A 22,492-nucleotide genomic window follows, 5' to 3' on the forward strand; every position below is an offset into this window, starting at 1 on the left:
TGCAGGGAGTCAGTGACAGAGCATGGGCTCAAACCACAGGATCCCAAGCCCCTAAATTAACACCCTGGGCCACCCTGAGTCCTTCAGCCGGCTGAGGTGACCCCTGAGTGTGTCATTACAGCCTGAGTGGCAGCAAACCTTCTGCAGTGGTGCCTAGGACTCCAGACCTGAAAGGGCTGCAGGCTCCCAACTTCCACTGGCTGCTGTGAGGAGAAACCTTGACAGATCTGAGCCTGGGAGCCTCTGTCATGAACCTTTGCCCCCATCTCCTCCCCCTCCCCCGTCCCCCGTCCCCATCTGCACCAGGTGCTTTGCAGGCACTGATCAAATGGCACATCCCTTAATCTCAGTGTTAGACAAGAGACCGACAGTGGTGGTGTAGGCATGATGGCAACTGCAAAGGCTGCAGGATCGCTTTGGGGCATAAAAAGCACTAGCAAAGCCAGTACAAACTAAAATTCCACGATCTGTGTATACTATTGTGTGTACTATATACTGAAATGTAAGTACACTAGTCATGTTGGAATCAATTATATAATAATATAGTAGAAAGGAGAAGTTGGCCATTGATCAGTAATAGTGTGCCTGACACTTGTGTATTTTTATGTCTGATTTGTAAGCAGGATGTTAAGTCTGGTGATACTTGGGACATGCAAGACAAACCAGAGCCCTGAAATGGGTACAGAAGTCTGGACAACAGTTGCACTACATTCTTCACAAGCATTTGTGATGCAGTTCAGAGTGTGAACAGAGTGATCGTTTAAGAAGGAAACTTTCACACTGACCATTCATGACGCATGGGAGTCTTGTTTCTTTGGAAGTGGCATTTTAATTTGTCCAGTGGCTTAAACTCCAGTCTTCCCTCAGCAGCCTAAGCTGGTTAGCCTGGGCCCCATGCCCCTGCTAGGGATGGCCATGGTAGGGGAGGAACCCAAAGGCTCCTGGTCTTCTTACATGCCCAATGAAATCTACCAGGAGATCTGTTTCCTTGCAAACCTGTGTGGATAACTGACTGGCATACAGCATCCACCTCACATGAAAGGTACCCACAGAGAATCCACAGGTGTCTTGAGTGCCTGGATTTCAAACAGGATGTTGGCAAAGGCGCTGTCAGATGTGATTTCTTGGCCATCACTGCTGACTACCTGCCAGCTTTGTGTGCTGGGGGAGATAGAGCCCAGGAAACAGGAATTAAATCCAGGCACTGAACCACATCTTGTCTCTTCCCTGAGCAGAGAAACATGCCACTGGGTTTGGTCAGTCCTTGTATCCTGGCTGTGCTGGCTGCTTGGAAATTAATCAGCCTAGTTCAAAAGCATCAGAGGGGTAGCTGAGTTAGTCTAACAGGAAAAGCTTTAAAAACAACCAATAGCCTAATAGCACCTTCAAGACTAAATAGTTACAAGAGGCTGATAAGAACCATTAGTTTACACTTGGAAAGGAAGATGACCAACACCAGATTCTACACAGATATCAAGAACCATTAGCACCTTCATTGGTATACATATTTTGTTAATCTTTAAGGTGCTACTAGACTAGACTGTTGTTTGTTAAGTTTTTCAGCCTAGTTCAGGTAGCCAACTACTGTGCTATGCTGCCCCCTAGTGGATGGAAATAGAACTGACACTGCATGGGTGTGGATGCCTGTGTGTGTGGGAGGGTGCAATGCTGATGGGGAGGGCAATGTTGGGGAGAAGGGCCCTGCCACCTAGCACCTGATGGTATGTGGCCAGCCTGAGAGCAGTGTCCAAACCGCAGTGTCTCTGCCACCCAGGCAGGGTGTGGAGGGAGGGGACATGCGAGGAACAGGCTATGAACTGCCCTTACATCCCTGAGATGGCTGGTTATGGGTGTGAACAGATAGATTGTTTAAGAAGGAGACTTTCACACTAACCATGCATGACGCAAGGGGGGTTTCATTTCTTTGGAAGTAGCATTTTAATTTGTCCAATGGCTTAAACTCCAGCCTTCCCTCAGAGGCCCAAGATGGTTAGCTGAAAGCTGCCTTATTTAACTGCTTCAGTGCCATCCTGGTAGCTGACATGCCACCCTTGAGAGGTGCCAGCGTATACAGCTGGGTGCAAAGGGCTTGACAAAGACAGCCAGGAGAAGCGGAGCACAATGAGATGGGAGAGGTTTGTGGGGTGCCTTGTTCCTTCAGCCCTTTTCCATTTTCCCTTCCTTTTCTGTCAGTTGCTGTTCAATAAATTGTATTTGGACTGAAGTACACATGCTGCTGTGTGGGGCAGGGAAGCAGCCAGTGAGGAGCAAAAACCTTTGAGTGATTTGCAGAAGCCTGGACCATGATAGCAGTTTTCAAGTACCTAAAAGGGTGTCACAAGGAGGAGGGAGAAAAATTGTTCTCCTTGGCCTCTGAGGATAGGACAAGAAGCAATGGGCTTAAATTGCTGCAGGGAGGTTTAGGTTGCATATTAGGGAAAAAATCCTGTCAGAATGGTTAAACTCTGGAATAAGTTGCCTAGGGAGATTGTGGAATGTCTATCACTGGAGATATTTGAGAGCAGGTTAGAGAGACACTTGTCAGGCATGATCTAGAATGTGCTTGGTCCTGTTGTGAGGGTAGGGGACTGGACTTGGTGACCCCTTGAGGTCCCTTCCATTTCTAATATTTTATGATTCTATCTGGACAGATATTAGACCTATGAAAAACTTCCCTGAGAAACTACAAGCACTTCTATGGAAGTTGTGGGGAAGGGTCGGGAAAGAACTACTGGCCATGTTGGACTTTGGAGTTAGAGAAATCCCCTAGTGCAGCATTTCTCCAACTACGGGTTCCACCCCTAAAGGAGGTGGCAAAGCGAGTGTGGGAGGATCACTTGTAAGGTCACCATACATTTGGGTTTTCCTCAACCTGATCTCTTCTTTAGTCCTCCGATCTCTGTCCAGGCGGACTTTGAAAATATGAAGAAATGTCCATGATTTTTCCTTGCCTTCAGAGTTGGGTGGCTGGAGTGGCAGCTGCTGTCAGCCACCCAACCTGGCAAGCGTTGCCACTGCCAGCAGCAGCTCAGAGGGAAGGTTGGCAGTACCATAGCTTGCTACACTTCCTTCTGCGCTGCTGCTGTGTGTGGCCCTGACTTCAGAGATGACTCCCACTGTCTCTGGCTAACCGCTTTGGAAGTTAGAGGTGCCATCAGTAGTGGCACAGAAAGAAGGGTGGCAATAACTGTGCCACACCACACTTCCTTTTGTGCTGCTGCTGGCAGCAGTTCTGCCATCCAAACTGGGCATCTCACAAGAGGTCATTGTTCTGCAGCCATCCAGCTCAGAAGGCAGCCACCCGCCCCCACCCCACCAGCAGCAGTGCAGAAGGAAAGGTAGCAATATCTTACCCTGTCACCCTTCCTTCTGTGCTGCTGCTGGTGGCAATGTTGACTTGTGAGCTGAGTGTCCTGCCTGTGGCCATTTCTTAGCACCCACTCTCTCTTGCTGCCCACATTAGAAGTTAGAGTCACCGCCAGTAGAAATGCATAAGGAAGGGTGGCAAGATGATATCATGCCACCCTTCCTTCTGCACTGCTGCTAGCAGCAGGTTTGCCATCCAGGTTGGGTGCCTGACCATTTACCAAGACTCTAAGCCTTTGAAGGCACTGCCATCAGTTCAGCACAGGGAATCTAGGCAATACCAAACCATGCCACCCTTCCTTCTCCACCGCTGCTGGTGGTGGCACTGCCTTTCCAGTTGTCCAGATTGGAAGATAAAACTGCCACCAGCAATGGCGCAGAAGGAAGTACAGCAATGCCACGAAATGCCACTCTTCATTTTGGGCTGCTGTTGGCAGTGGCACTGCCTTCTTAGATAGGCACGGGGCCAGTGGCGCCCTCTTTCTGGCCCAGTTTGGGAGCTCCAACCAGCTGTGGTGCAAAAGGAAGCATCATAATACCATCCCATGCTACATTTCCTTTTGCACTGCTGTTGGTGGCAGCACTGACTTCCAAGCAGGGTGGACAGACAGGAGGTGCTGCTCGCACGACACACAGCTTGGAAGTCAGTGCAATAGCCAGCCATGATGCAGAAAGAAGAGTGTCAATATCATAACATGCCACCTTTCTTTCTATGCTGCTGCTAGTAGTGATGCTACCATCTAAGCTGGGCACCCGGCCTGTGACCATGGCTCTGCCACTGCGCAGCACAGAACGCAGCTCCACCACCAGCTAGACTGCAAAAGGAAAGGAGGCAGTACTATATTCAATCCTTCCTTGTGTGCTGCTGCTAGTGGTAGCACTGGCTTCTGAGCTGGTTGACCTGCCAGTGGCCACTGTTCTGCTGCCACCCAGATTAAAAAAGCAGGGCCATCTTCAGTGCTCCTGCTGGAAGTGGTGCTGCCATCCAAACAGGGTTCCCTGACAGGCCATTGCTCTCCAGCTACCCAACTTGGAGGGAAAAGAAAAATCACCAATATTTCCAAAATCTGCTCGGAGGAAGATTTGAGGACCAAAAAAGAGGTAATGTCTGGGAAAACCTGGATGCATAGCGACTCTACCCACAAGCACCTTGCAATCCCCTTTTGGGTGGGGAGCCCCAGTTGGAGAAAGGCTGCACCTGAGGTCCAACATGGCAAAAAGTTTCTGGCAGACCCTTTTCCACAACTTCCGCTGATTAGGTTCTAGATAGGGCCCTACCAAATTTGCCATGCATTCTGGTCAGTTTCATGGCCAGATGTTTTACAGATTGGTCAGAACACAGTGAAGTTTCAGATGTAATCAAGTGAAGTCATACAATTAACCAGTTGGAAAAACTTCCGGCCTTGAAATTGACCAGAATGCACGGTGAGCTTGGTCCCTATCTATGACTTATTCAGTGGAAGCTGTGGAAAAGGGTCTGCCAGAAACTTTTGGCTATGTGCTCCCTTCTCTCTGTGATGGAGCCTTTCTACATGTACAATCACATGTTCAAATTGGCAGCATGTGACAGAGGAGAAGCTCACACTGTGCTCTCACAGAGGCTCTAGTTCTGTTTTTGGTTTTGTTTTATTAGTTTTCCCTTAATCTAAAAATAACATTACTCAGTTAGTTATGGTATATATATGGTAGATATATGGTAACATATAACACCTTTGTCAAAACCTGATTGCCAAATGCCAGAACCATCTCCTACTCGTATCTCTGTTCCAATTGGTAAGAAGGGCCAACGGCTGCGAGCTAACTTTGTCACAGGCATTGTGTAATTTTGGAGAATACCAATTTTGTTTTTCCACTCTCTGTCCTTTGACACAGTGAGCCCCAACTGGCTAGTTCTGTCAGGGGCAGCAGCCTTGGACAACAGACATCATGTTCCAGACCCTTAAAAGGTTAGATATAAAGGCGATTACAAACCCGTCCACTGTCCAACATTAAACAATGCTAGTTTGGTCTGGGGCTGTTGTCTACAAAGGCCCTGGAATTATTTGGAAAACACCCACAAGCTTTCACTCAAGTTGAAAGTTTATTGCTCAGACACACTCTCAAGCAATCTAACGTTCCCACCGGGATATGTCTGCTAATAGACTCCAGAGCAGGGCACACCGTAACTCAGTAGGGCAAGGGATGCATAGATTCTAAAACCAGTGAGAACTGAAATGTGGACTGTAGCTTAATGGCTGAGGCATAGCTCAGGTCTGTCTCTGCTACTCTGACTCAGCAGCTAGTGTGTCTGCAACCTACCCTTGTCTTTGGGCTACTCAGTAAAACTTACAGCAGCAGCCTGAGTGGGACTCTGTTTGCACCACAATATCACCAGGCTCACAATCACTTCTAACAGTACCAAACTCTGCAGCAGGCAGAACACTACCCATATAGCCCAGCCACATGCCTCGCTGCCTCTTACGATTCAAAGCTCTGTTCTAAATGTTGACCAGCCAGCATTCATGGAAATTCCATCCTTTAACTCTGCATTGACTTTTCCAGATGTCCAGCTGCAAAGCAAGCTGGCCAGATAATATAATATATAACTCTATTAACTTTCATAGCCCCTTCTTAGGGGATTGCGTTCTTCAGCCCTCATCACCCAAGGCCAATACAAGTTTGCTTCCCACACTCCATTCTCTAATATTTCGTACAATTGAGTTTTGAATGTCACAAACAGTGGAACTTCCACTACAAGTCAGCTGCTTTTGCAACTACATTCAACAGCCTTAGATGCCCTGATAATCAGTGATCCAATACATACTAGGCTGGTAACGAGTCTTTGATAGGATAGCTACATCTTCAGTCTATCAGGGCATGTCTACACTACAGTGCTAATTCGAACTAACTTAGTTCGAATTAGTTAATTCGAACTAAGCTAATTGGAACTAACGCATCTAGAACTAAAAACTAGTTTGAATTAGCATTTTGCTAATTCGAACTAGTGCGTCCACATTAAGTGGACCCTGAACCGGGGTTAAGGATGGCCGGAAACAGTGCCGGCAGGGCATCAGAGGAGGACTTAGAGCGTGGAGATGCTGTCTCAGGCTAGCCGAGGGCTGTGCTTAAAGGGTCCCGACAGACCCCCATCCCGGACAGACAGTTCTCAGGGGTGCCCCGCTTGCAAAGCAGTCCTGGCTTGGATTGCCCGGAGTACCCACACTGGGCACATCACAACACTCGGCCATCAGACCGGCTGCACTTGCCGCAGGCTGCCATCTGGGGAGAGAGGGCAATTGGGGGGCTGCAGGAGAGCTTCCACCCCCAGAAGCCCGCAGAGCCAGCCCAGTCCTCCCCATCGGGGGCGCGTACCCCATTCCTCCCTCACCTCCTTCCACTTACCCTACCCTAGCCCCTCTTCTTGATGTACAAAATAAAGGACAATTGTGTTCAAAAATGGAATCTGTCTTTATTGAACAAAACTGGGGGAGACTGGGAAAAGGAGGTGGGAGAGGGGAAGAGAGAGGCTGGGAGAGGGGAAGGCAACTACAATGATGAGGGGTTTGGAACAGGTCCCATATGAAGAGAGGCTAAAGAGACTGGGACTTTTCAGCTTAGAAAAGAGGAGACGGAAGGGGGACAGGATAGAGGTCTCTAAAAGTAGGAGTTGGGTGGAGAGGGTGCATACAGAAAAGTTCTTCATTAGTTCCCATAAAGAAGGACTAGAGGACACTAAAGGAAAGGAATGGGTAGCAGGCTTCAAACTAGTAACAGAAAGTTGTTCTTCACAAAGCAAAGAGTCAACCTGTGGAACTCCTTGCTGCAGGAGGCTGTGAAGGCTACAACTAGAACAGAGTTTAAAGGGAAGTGAGATCAAGTCATGGAGGTTGGGTCCATGGAGTGGTATTAGCCAGGGGGTAGGAGTGGTGTCCCTGCCCAAGGTTTGTGGAAGGCTGAAGAGGGATGGCACGAGACAAATGGCTTGGTCACTGTCTTCGGTCCATCCCCTCCAGGGTCCCTAGGGTTGGCCGCTGTCGGCAGACAGGCTACTGGGCTAGATGGACCTTTGGTCTGACCCAGGACGGCCATTGTAAGCTCAGGGCTCAGGGTCGGGGGTCTCAGTGGACCCCCTTGATTTTCATGCACACCTGCTCCTGGGTGGCCAGGCTGGCAGCTCTCCTGCCCTAGCCGGCCACTTTCCTGTGCCTAGTGCGGAGGTCGTGGACAAGGTCCACGATGTCCGCACTAGCCCAGGCAGGTGCCCGCCTCTTGCGGTCCCAGGCAAGCTCCCGGGAGCCGCCAGCCTGGTCCCGGGAAGAGGGGGAGGGCTGGGGAGCATCAGGTGGGTGGCTCGATCCGTGCCAGGTGCAGGGTCTGCTGGCTGGGTGCTGGCAGGCTTGCACCTGACACGGGCACCGTAGCCGGCCCATGCCCCTTTAAGGGGGCCGGGGCCGGGAGGGGGCCAGACGAGTTTCCCTGGTGTTGGCCAGAGTGGCCACCAGGGAAACCTGGGGAGGGCTAGCCTCCCACTAGTTCAAATTAAGGGGCTACACACCCCTTAATTCGAACTAGCTAGTTCGAACTAGGCTTAATCCTCGTGGAATGAGGTTTTCCTAGTTCGAACTAAGCGCTCCGTTAGTTCGAATTAAATTCGAACTAACGGAGTGCTAGTGTAGCGCCTATCAAAGTTAGTTCGAACTAACGTCCGTTAGTTCGAACTAACTTTGTAGTGTAGACATACCCTCAGGCATTTTTTCCATCCTGCTTGAAGTCCTTCTGACGTGCAGAACCTCATGTTCTTTCTGTTCTGTTCTATAGGGTTTTTATACCACTCTCATCACTTGTAGGGGGTGAATTAAGCATTGTGACTATGCATCTATCCCATACTGTTTAGTCTCTCATCTGCCTGCCAGTAGAGAGACATGTGCAGTGGAAAGGCTAACTTTGCATGCCTTTTCTGGAGCAATGTGTGCTTATATGAAAGGCAGCAGGTCAAAGAAGTGCACCTGGCCCTTGGGAGTGGAAGATGGGGAGGTTTTTGCTAATCCTTAGCTCCTGGGCAAGTTCATTTCCCAGGCTCAGACACTAGGGAAGTTTGGTAGCCAGCACAAATGAGCTTTGTCTTTCTCACAGGGGTTCCATTCTGCCAGAGGAGCACATTCATAGTGCCTGGAAGTGGGGAAGGGGAGGGTTTCAACTCATCGACCACAATCATCATAAGCCCTTTAAAAAAAAAAACAGGCTGTTGCTTGTCCATTGTTAATAAGGACATCACTCCTGGTGGTTTTGTGCACCTGTCCATTTGCATGTGTGTGTGCATGCACATGTATGAGTAGGAAGAGTAAGACTTAGGTCGGGGGAAGAAAATTGAAGACTAATAGCTGCAGGGATTGGAGCAGGCAGGGCCCCGGCACTCCACCTTTTGCCTGCTGCAATGCAACACACACTGCTGCTGCCAGATGCTGTTGCTCATGAGCCCCCAGGTGCAGCATGTGTTGTCACACCCCTTACCACTCAGCCCCCCTACACCGCTCCTTCTCCTCATCCCCCCCCCTTAATCCCAGTCCCTGCCCTCACGCAGTCTCTTCCCTGCAAAACCCCAGCCCCACACTCGCTCTACTCTGCTTACTTCTTCCCACTGCCCTCTTGTGCTAGCCCTTGTGAGACTACTTGCTGTTGCGGGTGCAGATATAGGTAAAAGATGGCTAGCAGATTGCGGATTGATCCTAGCAGATGTAGATGGGATGCAGATACACATTTTGTATCCGTGCAGGGCTATATGTATCTGGTGTCATAACATCATTACAGCCACAGCAAAAGAAAGCTCTACTCAATCCCTTTAGCCCTGGATTGGGATGATTTGTCTGAGGTCGTACCACAAGGGTGGAGCTGTGGGAGATAGAGCATGCTCGGTGCAGATGGAATTGTTGGAGAAAGTGTCTGCCAAATTCTAACAAGTCTTTTCTGAACATGTGCAATTTGAGGGGGTTTTTTTCTGTAGCTTATAAACTTGGCCAAATCTGAGTGCATTTTCACAAGGCCAGGAAAAAAAGCACATCCGAGGCACCAGTTCTGCCAAATTTCAAGATCTTGCCCTAAAGCATGGGATCACTAGAGCCTCTCAACCAAAGTTGAGATTTTTTTTTAACATAGACAAAAATGTAGCTTTCTCTAAATTAATTTTCCAAAATGTCTGACATGTCTTGATATGTTTTTGCCTAAATGGTTCAGCCTAAGGCAGAGACTTGGCATGAAACATTTCAGACAAAACAATTTAAGTCTGGCAAAGTTACAAGCAACTAAAACAGGGCCTTGTAACAGAATATGTTAGGCACTTTTAGAAGCAATTTTTAGTTGGTTGATTGTTTTCCCTCACGGATAATTGGAGAAATTATATTGTGTGGTATTTTAGTTAGATAGGTATTTTAGAATTTCATATTTTTAACATCTTAGGTGTTCTATCTCCTTATATTTATATTTTGAGTCCTTCTCTTGGGCTACGTCTAGACTACAAGCCTCTTTCGAAAGAGAGCATCTAGACAGCAACTAGTATTTTCGAAAAAGAGAGACGCTTTTTCAAAAGAGAGCACTCAGGCAGTCTGGATGCTCTCTTGCAACAAAGTACTGTTTGCATTCAATAACACCATTTTTCGAAAGAGTACTTTCAAGGTGTTATTCTTCGTAAAATGAGGTTTTCTGCTGTCAAAAAAACTGCCATGTTCTTTTTTTTTAATTTCGAAAGAATGAGACAGTAGTCTAGACGCAGGTGAAGTTTTTTCAAAAAAAAAAAACCCCTGTAGTCTAGACACCCCCTTGATTTTTAGCTTTTGTTCTTTGCTTCCAGAATAGCACTTCTTATCAGCAAAGATTTGTGGCCTGCAAATATTGAATTCATATTGGCTAAGAGCTTAGGGAGGGAGGCCCTGGGACATTCCAGATCATGGGGGTTGGGATAGATGCAAGAAGAATTGGAGAGCAGGCTCAGACAGAGAAGAGAAGGGCCAGAAGTAAGGTCTAGCATCAGAAAGGATGGAGTCAGGGAAGCAGTCTAAGACTAGAAAAGAGTGTGGTGGTTTATGTGGATAGGAATAGGAATTAAGGAGTTATATACACGAAAGGGCAGGGCTTAATCCTTATTTCATCACAGATCAAGATGGTCATAAGAGATGGATCTGGTACAGTCAAATTCAGCAGTTTCTCTGTAAACAAAAATTGCTGCCAAATCAGTTTATAGGACATACTTTAAGGTTGTGAAAAAGAATATTAGAAATAATATAGTTGAAACTAAAACAATTGGAGATGATTTTAACATGTTTCAAACTTCCTCATGATAGATTAGGAGAAAGCTTTCCCAATGATAGCACACCCATTTAAAAATTCCATTTTATAAATGTTTTATTCTGAAGATTACATGATTACATTTAGTTTTGCAAAAAATAAAGTTCATTTCCATAAGTCATTAAAAAAAATATGTATACCTTTTCATATATCAAGCACAAAACTCTATTCTCTCTGAAATCTTTCTTCTTGTGGAATACAAGAAGGTGTTTTGTTTTTAAAGTAGGTCCTGCTTGAAATATACAGTTTCTAGTAGTAATTCATTTATGTTGACCTCTCCTAAAATAGGTCTGAAGAAAAGCTCTGCAATACTCTCTGCAGTAACAGCTTTGAGGCTGGCGAGCAGCCCAAGAATCCAAGCAAATCTGCCTACGTTTTGGTTGTACATCATTGAACTAAATTCCATCAGAGTGTGCTGCGCTTCTAGCTGCAGGGTTTGCACATAGTGACGAAATCTTAGTCCAGGCAGCTCTGTAAAAACAGGAATAAGACAAGGAAAGCTTTTTTGAGTAAAACTAGTTTATGATGTGTCCTCTAATGATTTGTATCCATTCCTCCAATGAAGGAAAGATGGGAAAATGTGCTTCAGTAAACACGGTGTAGCATTTAAACCCCAGTAGAATGCAATCAGCCTATTAGATTAAAAGTGAAGTTTTAGGAAAAAATACAGTATTGGGGAAGTGACTTACAGGGCAGATTCTGTGTTGTACCACTGAGAGAGAGATCACGGATTGTAAGCTCCATGGGGAGGGTAGCTAAAGTGGGTTTACACCAGCTTTGTATCGTCTCAAACCTTAGCTGCTCGTGAGGCCTGTCCAAGGCCAGCCCGAGCCATTCTTGCACCCTGGGCAGCGGGCGCATGGCACATGCGCAGCCCATCCCAGGTTCACGGTGCATGTGCGGCCCTGCCCCTCGGGCGGCAACCTATGGGGGGCACCTGATGCAGCACCCCTTACCACTTCAATCAGACGCCCCCCATAGGTTGCCGCCCCGGGCAGCTGCCCGGCTAGCCCCGCCCTTAATCCAGACCTGGGCCTGTCCAAGGGCTTGTTTACGCAGTGGGGAAATACACTCTATGGGGGTGGGGTTTCTAAAGTGCACTCATGTGTTATGCATTCATTGGTCCTTGCAGACCCTGTGCTTTAGAAGTCACACCACCATAGCACGCCTTATCCCACTGTGTAGCCAAGTTCTAAGTTACAGCAGCCTTCCTGGGGCTACAGCCACACTGCATACCTCTTGCACAAAAGCCTATGCAAATGAAGTGCAGATTAGCATATTGCCATGCATCATTTGCATAATTAATTAGGGGATGTTTTGCGCAAGAGACTTTTTGCGCAAAAACACCCTCTTGCGCAAGAGCTGTTCTTCCTTATTTTTTCAGGAAGAACAGCTCTTGCACAAGAGGGAGTTTTTGCGCAAAAAGGTGCTGTGTAGAGGGCTCCTTTTTGCATAAAAGCCTCTTGCACAAAACGTCCCGAATTACTGATGCAAATGAAGTGCAGCAATACGCTAATCCTCACTTCATTTGCATAGGCTTTTGTGCAAGAGGGATGCAGTGTAGACATAGCCTGGGTTTCCCTGTTGCCCTAGTGCCGCCCCGCATCAGCCACTCTGTATGCTGTGACTACTCTGAGCACACCTGTCTGGTCATTAGCCCTACCCTAGCTCACTCCCTACTCAAGAGCTTGTAAGGGGTGGCTTTCAAAAAGCAGCTTTATAGCTGTTTAATCTCGATACCTGCATGGGGGTATTCTCCCACAGTCATCTATGCCGGGCTTTGGATACCCTTTTATGTCCCTCTGGCCTTTAAACTGCTGTAAGATGGGGGCAGAACCAGGGCTGAAGAGCTCATCCATGCTACTTTAATCACTTGGATACTGTTCTTCTGAACTATTTCACTATAAGACCCCGATCTAGCAAAGCACTTGGACACATGCTTAACCTTAAGCCTAAGAGCGGTCCCATTGACTTCAAACATACCCAGTTATTTTTAGGATCATGCTAAACCCAATGAAGTTACTGTTACCACATCAGTGCAAAATCTATAATCGGTGTGAGGTGAATCCCAGGCCTTTAAATATGATCAGATTTAATACCAGTAATATACCAAAACAGTTAATGTGGCCACAGGGTAAAACTGTGCATGGTGGGACATTGAATTAAGCCATTTGTAACCCAGAGGCACTGAGAAGGAAGAATCAAGTCTGCTCTACAGCCTTAAGTGTCCAGACAGTTGGCTAGTAGTTCCTGTGGTAGAGGCTCATGGCTTCAGGCCCGAAGGGGCCAGGTTTCAATCCCTCCTTCTGATGACGACCCCAGTCCAACAGCTTTACGCATAAATATAAATAAAGGAAAGAGGTTATAATAAAGACTTCTTTAGCCTGTCGCTGGAAATTTCAGTGAAGTTACTGAATGAAATGAAGCAGCAGTTAGGAAAGCTGAATGACAGTATAAATCTAATATTCCACTGACCTATAGTAATATAATTCATCCTGAATGTCTCCTAATTTTCAATATTATCATAAAAATAGGACCTCAGGCTCCCATTACATTGCATTTAACTAATGTGGTGGTAGTCACAAGCTTTGACAATTACAGCAAAATGTCTGTATAGAGAAGTAATTGGAGTCTTTCCTTTATGCGTCTAGATAAAGTGCTGCAAGTCACGCAGTGAGTGCGCACACCCTTGTTTGCAGTTAGTGTAATTTATTTATTTGCATGAATGAGTTGTAGAACACCTATCTTCACAGCTAGGCCCTTATCCATACAGTTCAAATTTGTTAGTGACATACAGCTATAATTTTTTTAAAGGAAATTGTTAAAAGCGAAGTTAAATAAATACATAGCACCTGCTGCAAGGGGCACCATCCTTCAGGATACTCAGTGCTCAGGCATAATCCAGCACCACATTTAAGGTGATGTTTAAGGTTAAAATATGCAACAAGCCTGACTGAAACCAGAGGTCAGTCCCTTGAAGCCCAAGAGACTGGGGTTCTGGTGAACTGAACAGGGATAGAATTCCCAAGGCAAAGGCTCTGAGCTTGCTTTAATGTAAAATTAACTGCAGGCATTGTGGCTGCCATTTCTCTTTGCCTGACTCCATGTGGTCTTATATTCAACAATTCCATTGAACCCCCAAGACGTGGATTGGGGCTTGTGAAGAACAAATCTCCACACAGTATCTTCCCAGATTATTCCAAGGGGCAGGGCTTGCCATTCCTCCAAAAAGTTCATGCATTGTAACCCCAGACCTGAAGGCCCCCAAGGATTTATGGGGTTCCCAATGCAATCCAGAGGGAAACCTCATGCACTGGCTATGGGCTCCAGTAATATCCCTTGATCACTGGCAGTGCAGCTTCAGTTGGATTCTTCTGACTGCAGCCAGAAAAGGGGATGTACCATAGTGAAAATGGTACAACTCCAGGCTGTTTTCATCCTCCAAGGAGCCTCCACACTCTGGACCAGGAATGATGTATATGCCCTTGACCCTGCCCCCTAACATTCCCACCCTTTGCCTCCATAACCCCATCCCTCACTCCTTTTCCCAGCATAGGCCTTAGGTCCATAGAGCAGTGCCTTCTGCAGGGTCCAGAGGAGGAGGAGTACCACAAAAAGAGCAGACACCACTCCCCCAGGGGCGGGGAGATCACTGCATGACATATACCTTATATTTGTGCCTCTGAAGGAGGAGCATCCCACCCACAGCTCCAAGTGCTGAAGATTCCACCTTACTCTCAGTGCTCAGATCCTGCAGCTCATGTATAATGTCTGATTTGTTGATGTGCTCTCAACAATAAATATTTCACATGGTTTGCAATGTTGTAGCCAGGCTGGTCCCAAGATCTGAGAGGGACAAGGTGGGTGAAGCAATATCTTTTATTAGACACAACCTTTCTTCGGGCCCGAAACAGACCTTTCTTCAGGCCCGAATCAGACCTCTGTGGAGCTTGAAAGCTTGTCTCTTACATCAGCTGAAGTTTGTTCCCATAAAAGATATTGCCTCGCCCACTTAGTCTCTCTATTTTGGGCATTTAGGCAGTCCTGTTGCAATATGTTAAATTGTATACATACATCCCTCTCACATATTTAATGCAGCCATATTATCTCCATTCATATGTCTGGAAATCAAAGTTGTAAGTGACACAGTAAGTTTTTATCACCCAATAATTTCTTAATAACAGGCTTTTAAAAGCCATTTATTTTTACAAAGAGTAACATATAAAGCTAGATATCTCCAGAAATAAATCTAGAAGAAAATGAATTACATTGTTGAATGCAAATTTTGAAAGTGGTTAGCTAAAATGACAGCAATCAGTTTAAAAATCCAAATATCAGTTGGAATATTAAAAATATTTGTAAACACAAATATACAATTAGCTTTGCACTATGCCTACAAATATTGCAGTGGAACTTACCAGGGTTAAAGAGAATAATTCCTTTCAGGTAGGCATATTCTTTTGCACATATGTCCAAATTCCAGAACATCTCCAGGGAATTCTTCATCTTCTGAACTTCTGCTAATGATGCTCCCGGGGAGTTCTCCCCTTTCTCAGTATCTGTCAAAGATTGATTGAGAAGAATTTTTTTCAACAAACTAGGGACTGAAATCACTTTCAGTTCAAAATCCATGCACTCCTGTGCCAGCCCCAAGACAAAGAGAGGGGCCCAACATTTTTCTACTAAAAGTGCCTGATCCTCCTGAGGCAAACGATAAAAAGAAGGCAAGTTTCTTATAAAAGTTACAGTCTTTAAGAGCACTTCAGAAGCTCTCAGGCAGGTGACTTCTGGAGTTCTGAGGACAACTTTCTGGTTGCCCTCACAGGGACAGCCAGCACTTGATATAGAGTATCCAGGATGGTAGCACTGGGGGTGCCATCTGATCTCATCCTGTTCTTCTTTGTTAAGGATCCGGTAAAGGATGCTCTGCGGATGACTTGTCTCACACTGACATTTCCCACACTTCTCATGAGAGGCCTGGGTAGCCATATCTACTTCTTTGAGGTTTTCCTGAGCAGTGTACTCACTACGTGAAGACACTATATGCAGATCTATGCAGCTGTAGTGCAAGAGAGTCTTTCTGCCAAACAACTAGGCATTGTGTGCTTTTTATAAGCTTCGCTGGACTGAAATGTGACCCTGAGCTATAAACCTGCCTTGAACTTTATTTGCTTCAGTATGTTTTTATTCACAGCCAAACAAGGCGTGGCTTAACCAATGCCAATATCTTTCATGACTGAAATTATCTGAGTGAGAGGCAGGGTTGGCTGGCTGAGAAACACAATAGAAGAGGTATTCTTTGCTGTCTGCCATCATTGCAATTTTGTAGTGACTGCCCCCATGCCATGATGCCAAGGACTCCAATGTTGTCCACTGTAGTGATATTTTTACAATTGCAGGCTATCTATCATATATAGCTTGCCCTTGAGAGGAAGATCAGCATACTTTTCTGTTAACTTCAGAAACAAGCTACTTGTACTTTTATAGATATATTGACCGTGTTGTGTCCATGGCAAAACAAGGTTCAAAATGTATTTATACATACTAGCATTACCTGTCCTGTTGTGACAGTAGACATATAACGTACAAGATAGAGACTGTAGGTTTGTTCTTAAGTTGAATCTGTATGTAAGTCGGAACTGGCGTCCAGATTCAGCCGCTGCTGAAACTGATCAGTTTCAACAGCGGCTGAATCTGGACGCCAGTTCTGACTTACATACAGATTCAACTTAAGAACCCCAGGCATCCCCAAGTCAGCTGCTGCTGAAACTGATCAGCGGCTGATTCCAGGAAGCCTGGGGCAGGGGCTTCCTGTAGTCAGCCACTTGTCAGTTTCAGCAGTGGCTGACTTGGGGACGCCTGGGGCAGAGCAGCTGGGGTGCTGCTGGGTTGGTCCAGTAGTGCTGCCGCTCCTCGGCGCTACTGGACCAACCCAGCAGCACCCAAGCTGTTCTGCCCCAGGCGTCCTGATTCAGCCGCTGCTGAAACTGACCAGCAGTGGCTGAATCAGGACGTCTGGGGCAGAGCAGCTGGGGTGCTGCCGGGTTGGTCCAGTAGCACCCAGAGCTGCGCTACGGGACCAACCGGCAGCGCCCCAGCTGCTGTACCACAGGCGTCCGGAGCAAAGCCGCGGAGCACGGGGGCAGCGGGACAGCCCAGACGCGCCGTGGCTGTCCTGCTGCCCTCGGGCTCCGTGGCTTTGCTCTGCTTTGCTCCCTGTCCCCCTGGTCTGCAGACCAGGGGGACGGGGAGCAAAGCAGCGGAACACGCGGGCAGCAGAAAGCCCAGACGCGTCTGGGCTGTCCGCTGCCCGTGTGCTCCACGGCTTTGCTCTGCTTTGCTCCCCGTCCCCCTGGTCTGCAGACCAGGGGGACGGGGAGCAAAGCGGCGGAACACGGACGGGGCCCTCCTTCTCCCTGGTCTCCAGCAGACCAGGGAGAGGAAGCAAAGCGGCGGAACACACGGGCAGCGGACAGCCCAGACGTGTCTGGGCTGTCCGCTGCCAGCGTGCTCCGTGGCTTTGCTCTGCTTTGCTCCCCGTCCCCCTGGTCTGCAGAGCAGAGCAAAGCAGAGAAAAGCCGCAGAGCAATATAACACAGTTACCCTCAGAGATATTTGTGTGTGTAATGTTGAGCTTTGTTGCTATTAACTTGAACGGTCAAACTTGTGTGGAAGGTTTTTCCCCTCTAAAAAATACAATTTAGTTTCTTAGACATTTTCCCATGGAAAAAATAATTTCAACACAAAAAATATTCCATTTTCCCCAGGGGAAAATTTTCGTTTAATTTTGACTTAACATGTACTTTTGTTTTTTAAACTGAAGCAAAACCAAGTCAAGTAAAATGTCTTTGTTCTGAAATTTTTATTTTTCTCATTTTTGTTAGCTTGAAACTTACTGAAGAAAAAAATAATTTTTTTGTAAGGAAAGTCTAACAGTTTTTTCCTTTGAAATTGCATGGAGGAATAATTTCAGTTTTCTGATCATCTCTCCTCTTAATAGACCACTAAAACATGCTCAGTAAATTAGACCTTGTTGGAAAATATGTCATCATTGCAAAATTGATATTTGCATGGAAGCTTATAGGATTTGACATTACAGATTGTAGATTTAAGGGTCTCAAAACACAAAAGCATAGATCAAGAAGCAGTAAGAGCAGAACAATAAAATATAGCCCCTCCACCACCAATTTTTTATACTCACATTACTGGGGCAGCAAGGACTGTGGAACGTTAAACTCAACTTTGACAAATACTATAAAGATGCTTTGCAAAAATACATCATGTGCACTGACTGACATGAAACAACTTAATGACTTCCATCAGAGCAGTAGCACTCATCAACAAGATAAGGACTTACAATGGTTCCTAGTTTACTACTCATATGCCATTTGTAATAAACATCATAAAATAATTCAAAATGTGACACCTAGTCAGTCACGCAACTACTTTATTAGTGACTGCAAAAGGAGAAAGCGTGGTGAAGGCTAGGTCCTTTGTGCACTGTGCTGCACATAGATTCAGAGGCATGAATTTAACAGGTGTGATTGAGAGAAAAGGGAAAACTGGAGAAATAATAATAAAAGCCTGAGAAATATTTTACTATGGGAATAAACATTTTCTGGCTGGATTAAGAAACACCTGAGAGTTTTAATTGGGATTGAGGAAGAAATAAATCCAGATAATTTTTTTTTTACTAGCAAAATAAATCTTTCTAGAGAACAAAACATTCCTGTTAAATGCTTGCTTTGATGCTTACCAGAAAACATATGAAGGTTAGGTTGAGTATCATCTGCGAAGAGCAAATATTGTGGTTTTAAAATTTCATAAAATGTATGCATGTCCCGGAACCATCAATCTATGCAATAGTTACCTAGTCAATTATTCTTAGGTATGTTACCCTCTCTCTTGCCTCCCCTTCTCTGACTTTTGTTTTACATACTCATTTGTTGTATTGTCTCAAATTAGAGTTATCTACTCTCTAGTCCAGAAACCATCTCTTAATAAATATTTGTACGGCACTTACCACAATTAAAACTTGATCCTGTTTGGGTTCATTAGGTGATATCCCAATACAACACAAATAAATATTATAATATTTTAGGCCCATATGCCCTAATATAGCTCTAGGGTTAATGTTTTCCATACCTTCTGAACATTCCTAGTATTAAGGAGCAGACTGAGTGCAGAGTGCAGCCTTAGCTCTGGATGTATTTTTTAATTTACTTTAAATAAGATGACAATGTTACGTAGAAACAGCCTGTGTCTCCATACATTAGAAGAGTGACAAGTTAATTGTTTATATGTGTTGTGCTAGAAATACAAAAAATAACTGCTGTATCAGTGTTGGAAAAATAAATGAATATCTTTGAAACATGAGGCAATGCAATAGTGGTGAGACTTCAAGATTGTGTTTCTCCCTTAAACCATGAGGCAAATGCGAATAACCTTCAGAATCTCTGGATTTATATACAAATTGAAGATGAACAGAGAATTCACCACATTCCTAATGCATGTGGGCACAAACACATGCCTATGCTTTATCTGGCCAAGATTACAGTTCATTATTTTAGTTCTAACTGACGTGAAAGGTAAAACCAATAAACTATGTAGTAATTGTAAAATCCAAGGACAGGGAATTATACCACACATTGAGTTTATAGTTCTCCTGCAAAATTAAAGCAAGTAAAGTAAGTGATAGGGAACAAATGATAAGAGACCAGACAACGTACAGCAGAGTAATATAGTTAACGTTTAATTAGGATTCAACAGGAACAAGTGTGAACTGAATATTCTGATTTTATAAACCAAAACTAAGTCACCCACTAGCACTTAGATTACAAGTAAAATTTAAGTCCTATCACATAATTACCACACAATTTGGCACTATTTAATACTTGTCCACAACTAAAATCCACTTATTCTGTATCTGAACAATATATTTTTCAAAAAAAAATCAAGAATTGTGTGAAACAAGACCTCAGTACAACAAAGCATTTATGCACATACTTAACTTTAATCCCACTAATCCTACTCAGGTGTAGGAAAAGCTCCTCCCTACATGGATTGGGCCCATCAGGAGGCATAGGGTAGTTTTCCTTGATAACAAAATAGGCAGATTGTGATTAATCCACTGTTTACTGAATCTCTCTCCAAAGGTGCAATCCAGATAGTAATAATTTGTCCATCTTCATTCACAAACAGCACAAAACAAGAGAATGGGTGATATGTTCCTCACTGAAATGCATTTACAAAGCCCTAAGGGAAATCTTACATCATTCTTTATCTACACTATTTCTGGCATCAGCCAGTACTATTACCCAGTTGCTTTACTGAGTGCTGCATTCCTATCCAAAATAAAAATAAGCACACAAAGGAAAAGATGGGACCAAGTTGGATGTTGGTCAGCACAGTCATGCATCATAGGGTAGGACACAGAGAACAGATTTGAGACAGTTCCTCAGCAGAAGCAAAATCTCGGCCTCAGAAGGATTCATACCTAAAGCTTCAAAGTTGATAGCTTTGGTGACTGCGTGAAGATGCACTGATTCAAACACTGCTGGAACACTGTGTCCAGTTCTCATGCTCTCCATTCCAGAAGGATGTTGATAAAATAATTCTTGAAAGGGTTCAGAGAAAAGCCACAAGAATAATTAAAAGATTACAACACAAGCCTTATGAGTGGTAAACATGAAGAGCTCTACTTATTTAGCTTAACACAGAGAAAGTCCAGGGATGACTTGATTACATACAGTCCATAATTCCATACAGGAAACAAATACTAATAATGAGCTTTTCAGTCAAGCAGACTAAGGCATAACATGATCCGAAGGCTAGAAAGGAGTAAATTTTGAACAATGAGAGTAATTAACCATTGGAACAATTTATCACAGGTGGTGGTAGAATGTCCATCACCGACCATATGTAAAATCAATATAGATTATTTTTCTAGAAGATAAACTTTAGGAATTATTCTGGGGATTTTCTATGGCCTATGTTCTACAGGAAATCAGATTAGATTACCATGGTTTCTTCCTTCTGGCCTTGAAGCCTATGAAAGTCAGTAAGGCTAACCATGTAGGCCATGAGGAAGAGTGAGTTAAGGAGAGTATGGGAACATGGTGAAATGAGCCAGAATTCGAGATTTATAGGATGTTGTGAAGGGAAGTCTGGTGTGGACAGTGGTGGAGGAGAAGTCACAAAGGAGCAGCGAAATTGGCATGGATGTGGCAACAGGGCAAGAGGGGAATGCAGACGGAAGCAGAGAAGTAGGTGAGAATTAAGTTGTACAGATCACTGAGGGTATAGACTATAAGTTTGGATTTAATTTGGACAGAAGCCACAGAAATGCAACAATACCAGAAACAATCCATCTGTACTCACCAAAGATGGGTCCTTAACATCCCAGCGAATTTTAAAAACATTGACTATTCAGCCTCCATCTCCAGAAGTCCAGAGTCACAGCTAAGGGTCAGAACTGGATTACCTGGTTTGAGACAAGGCCAAGGGAGGAGCAGGATTGGAACAAGGCTGAGAAAAAGGGGGTCAGGAGTTATTGTTTGCCTGGGCATGCTTTGAAGAGTTGCTGAAATGCTGTTGGGTTTCAAGTAGTGTACCCCATTAGGCAGCCTAGGTACAAGCTAGTGATACTTGTTAGGTTGGCCAGAGACAGTGGCTCTGAGCCCCATGCCCTCTGAATAAGTAATCTTTGAATATCTGGATGCTCTTTATTTTGACAAAATCTCTTTGCACCACACTGAATTTGGAATAGCAATACAACTCAGACATATGAATAGGCTGGTCTAGCAGTAGAGTTACGGAATTAATTGGTATTGATTAATAGCGAGGCCGTCTAACAAGAACTATTCAATCTATATGAAGCATGACAGAGTACTTAGTGAACGCTGCAAACAGCTGATCCTGTTACAAAAGCCTATTAGTCAATCTTAATATACAATAAACAATACCTAGGATTTATATAGTATTGTTTCCATATAGTGCTTTAAGATCACAAAATCAAAACTGGATGTCATTCAGTCCACTATAAAATGGGGAAGCTGAACCTCGGAGGGCAAGTGCTTTGTTCAAGATCACTTGCTGAGTCATTGTTAGAGAGGGGAATGGAACCTCTAATCTTCCAACTCGCTATCCCTTGCCACATCACTCAGCTACAAGCCAGCTCTGTGACCCTAAGGTTACCTTGACCTGCTCAGATCTTTTGTATTACCCTGTAGGCTGTCTGATAAAGCATTACATGTTTGGGAGGGCACTTGTGTTGACAGGCCTAGAGCATCCCTGTCTTTTGAAAGAAGAAATGCAAGTGTTCTGTGTGCCACACCAAAGCATGTGGCACTTGCCAACTTCATCAAGGTAACAGCTCCTTTGATCTTCTTGCTGGCAGCACGCACTTTCCACTCCTGCTTCAGTGGGAGCTGACTTCGGATAAGGAACGCCTCAGAAAGAGTCTCTGGACAGCTTCCGTGTGGCATTTTTGAGGCTGACATTCCTCATGGCAGTCAGCCATTTCCTTCACCCACTTTGATTTAATTAGACTCATTTTTCACTGACTAGATTGGAAAGCTCCCCTCCCCCTGCTACCCCAGTGCTGAAGCACCGAGTCAGAAAACTCAGAATTGTGTCAAATTTAAACAAACCTACTAACCTAGGCTGATGCCATTTACCCACTGGAGACTCTTCCTCCATCATCTATAGCCACACTATCTGCACAACGCCTGGTAGACTGTAGATTATTTGACACCTGAACCGATATGACCCTCTTTTCCAACAGACTCACTTTTTAATTCAGCTAATG

The 22,492-nt window shown here is 45.0% G+C and overlaps 1 protein-coding gene across 1 annotated transcript; it reads right to left on the minus strand.

Moving 5' to 3' along the window:
• Window positions 1-10,775: 10,775 nt before the first annotated feature.
• Window positions 10,776-16,207, minus strand: LOC102445988 (nuclear receptor subfamily 0 group B member 2-like). Its single transcript, XM_006131966.5, has 2 exons — window positions 15,102-16,207; window positions 10,776-11,154 (listed from the first exon to the last, which is right to left on the minus strand). Exons 1-2 carry the CDS (start codon window positions 15,670-15,672, stop codon window positions 10,901-10,903), a joined length of 825 nt encoding a protein of 274 aa, XP_006132028.3. The 5' UTR covers window positions 15,673-16,207; the 3' UTR covers window positions 10,776-10,900.
• Window positions 16,208-22,492: the final 6,285 nt, after the last annotated feature.

Source organism: Pelodiscus sinensis, chromosome 3, assembly GCF_052426305.1.
Source record: "Pelodiscus sinensis isolate ZL-2025 chromosome 3, ASM5242630v1, whole genome shotgun sequence".
Lineage (NCBI taxonomy): Eukaryota > Metazoa > Chordata > Testudines > Trionychidae > Pelodiscus > Pelodiscus sinensis.

What these genes read in the sequence shown, in the direction of transcription:
- LOC102445988 (XM_006131966.5), bottom strand. Translation starts at nt 15,672, where the DNA reads ATGGCTACCCAGGCCTCTCATGAGAAGTGTGGGAAATGTCAGTGTGAG. An exon ending in AATTATTCTCTTTAACCCTG is followed by an intron (nt 11,155 to 15,101) that starts GTAAGTTCCACT and finishes CTGTTTTTACAG; the next exon opens with AGCTGCCTGGACTAAGATTT.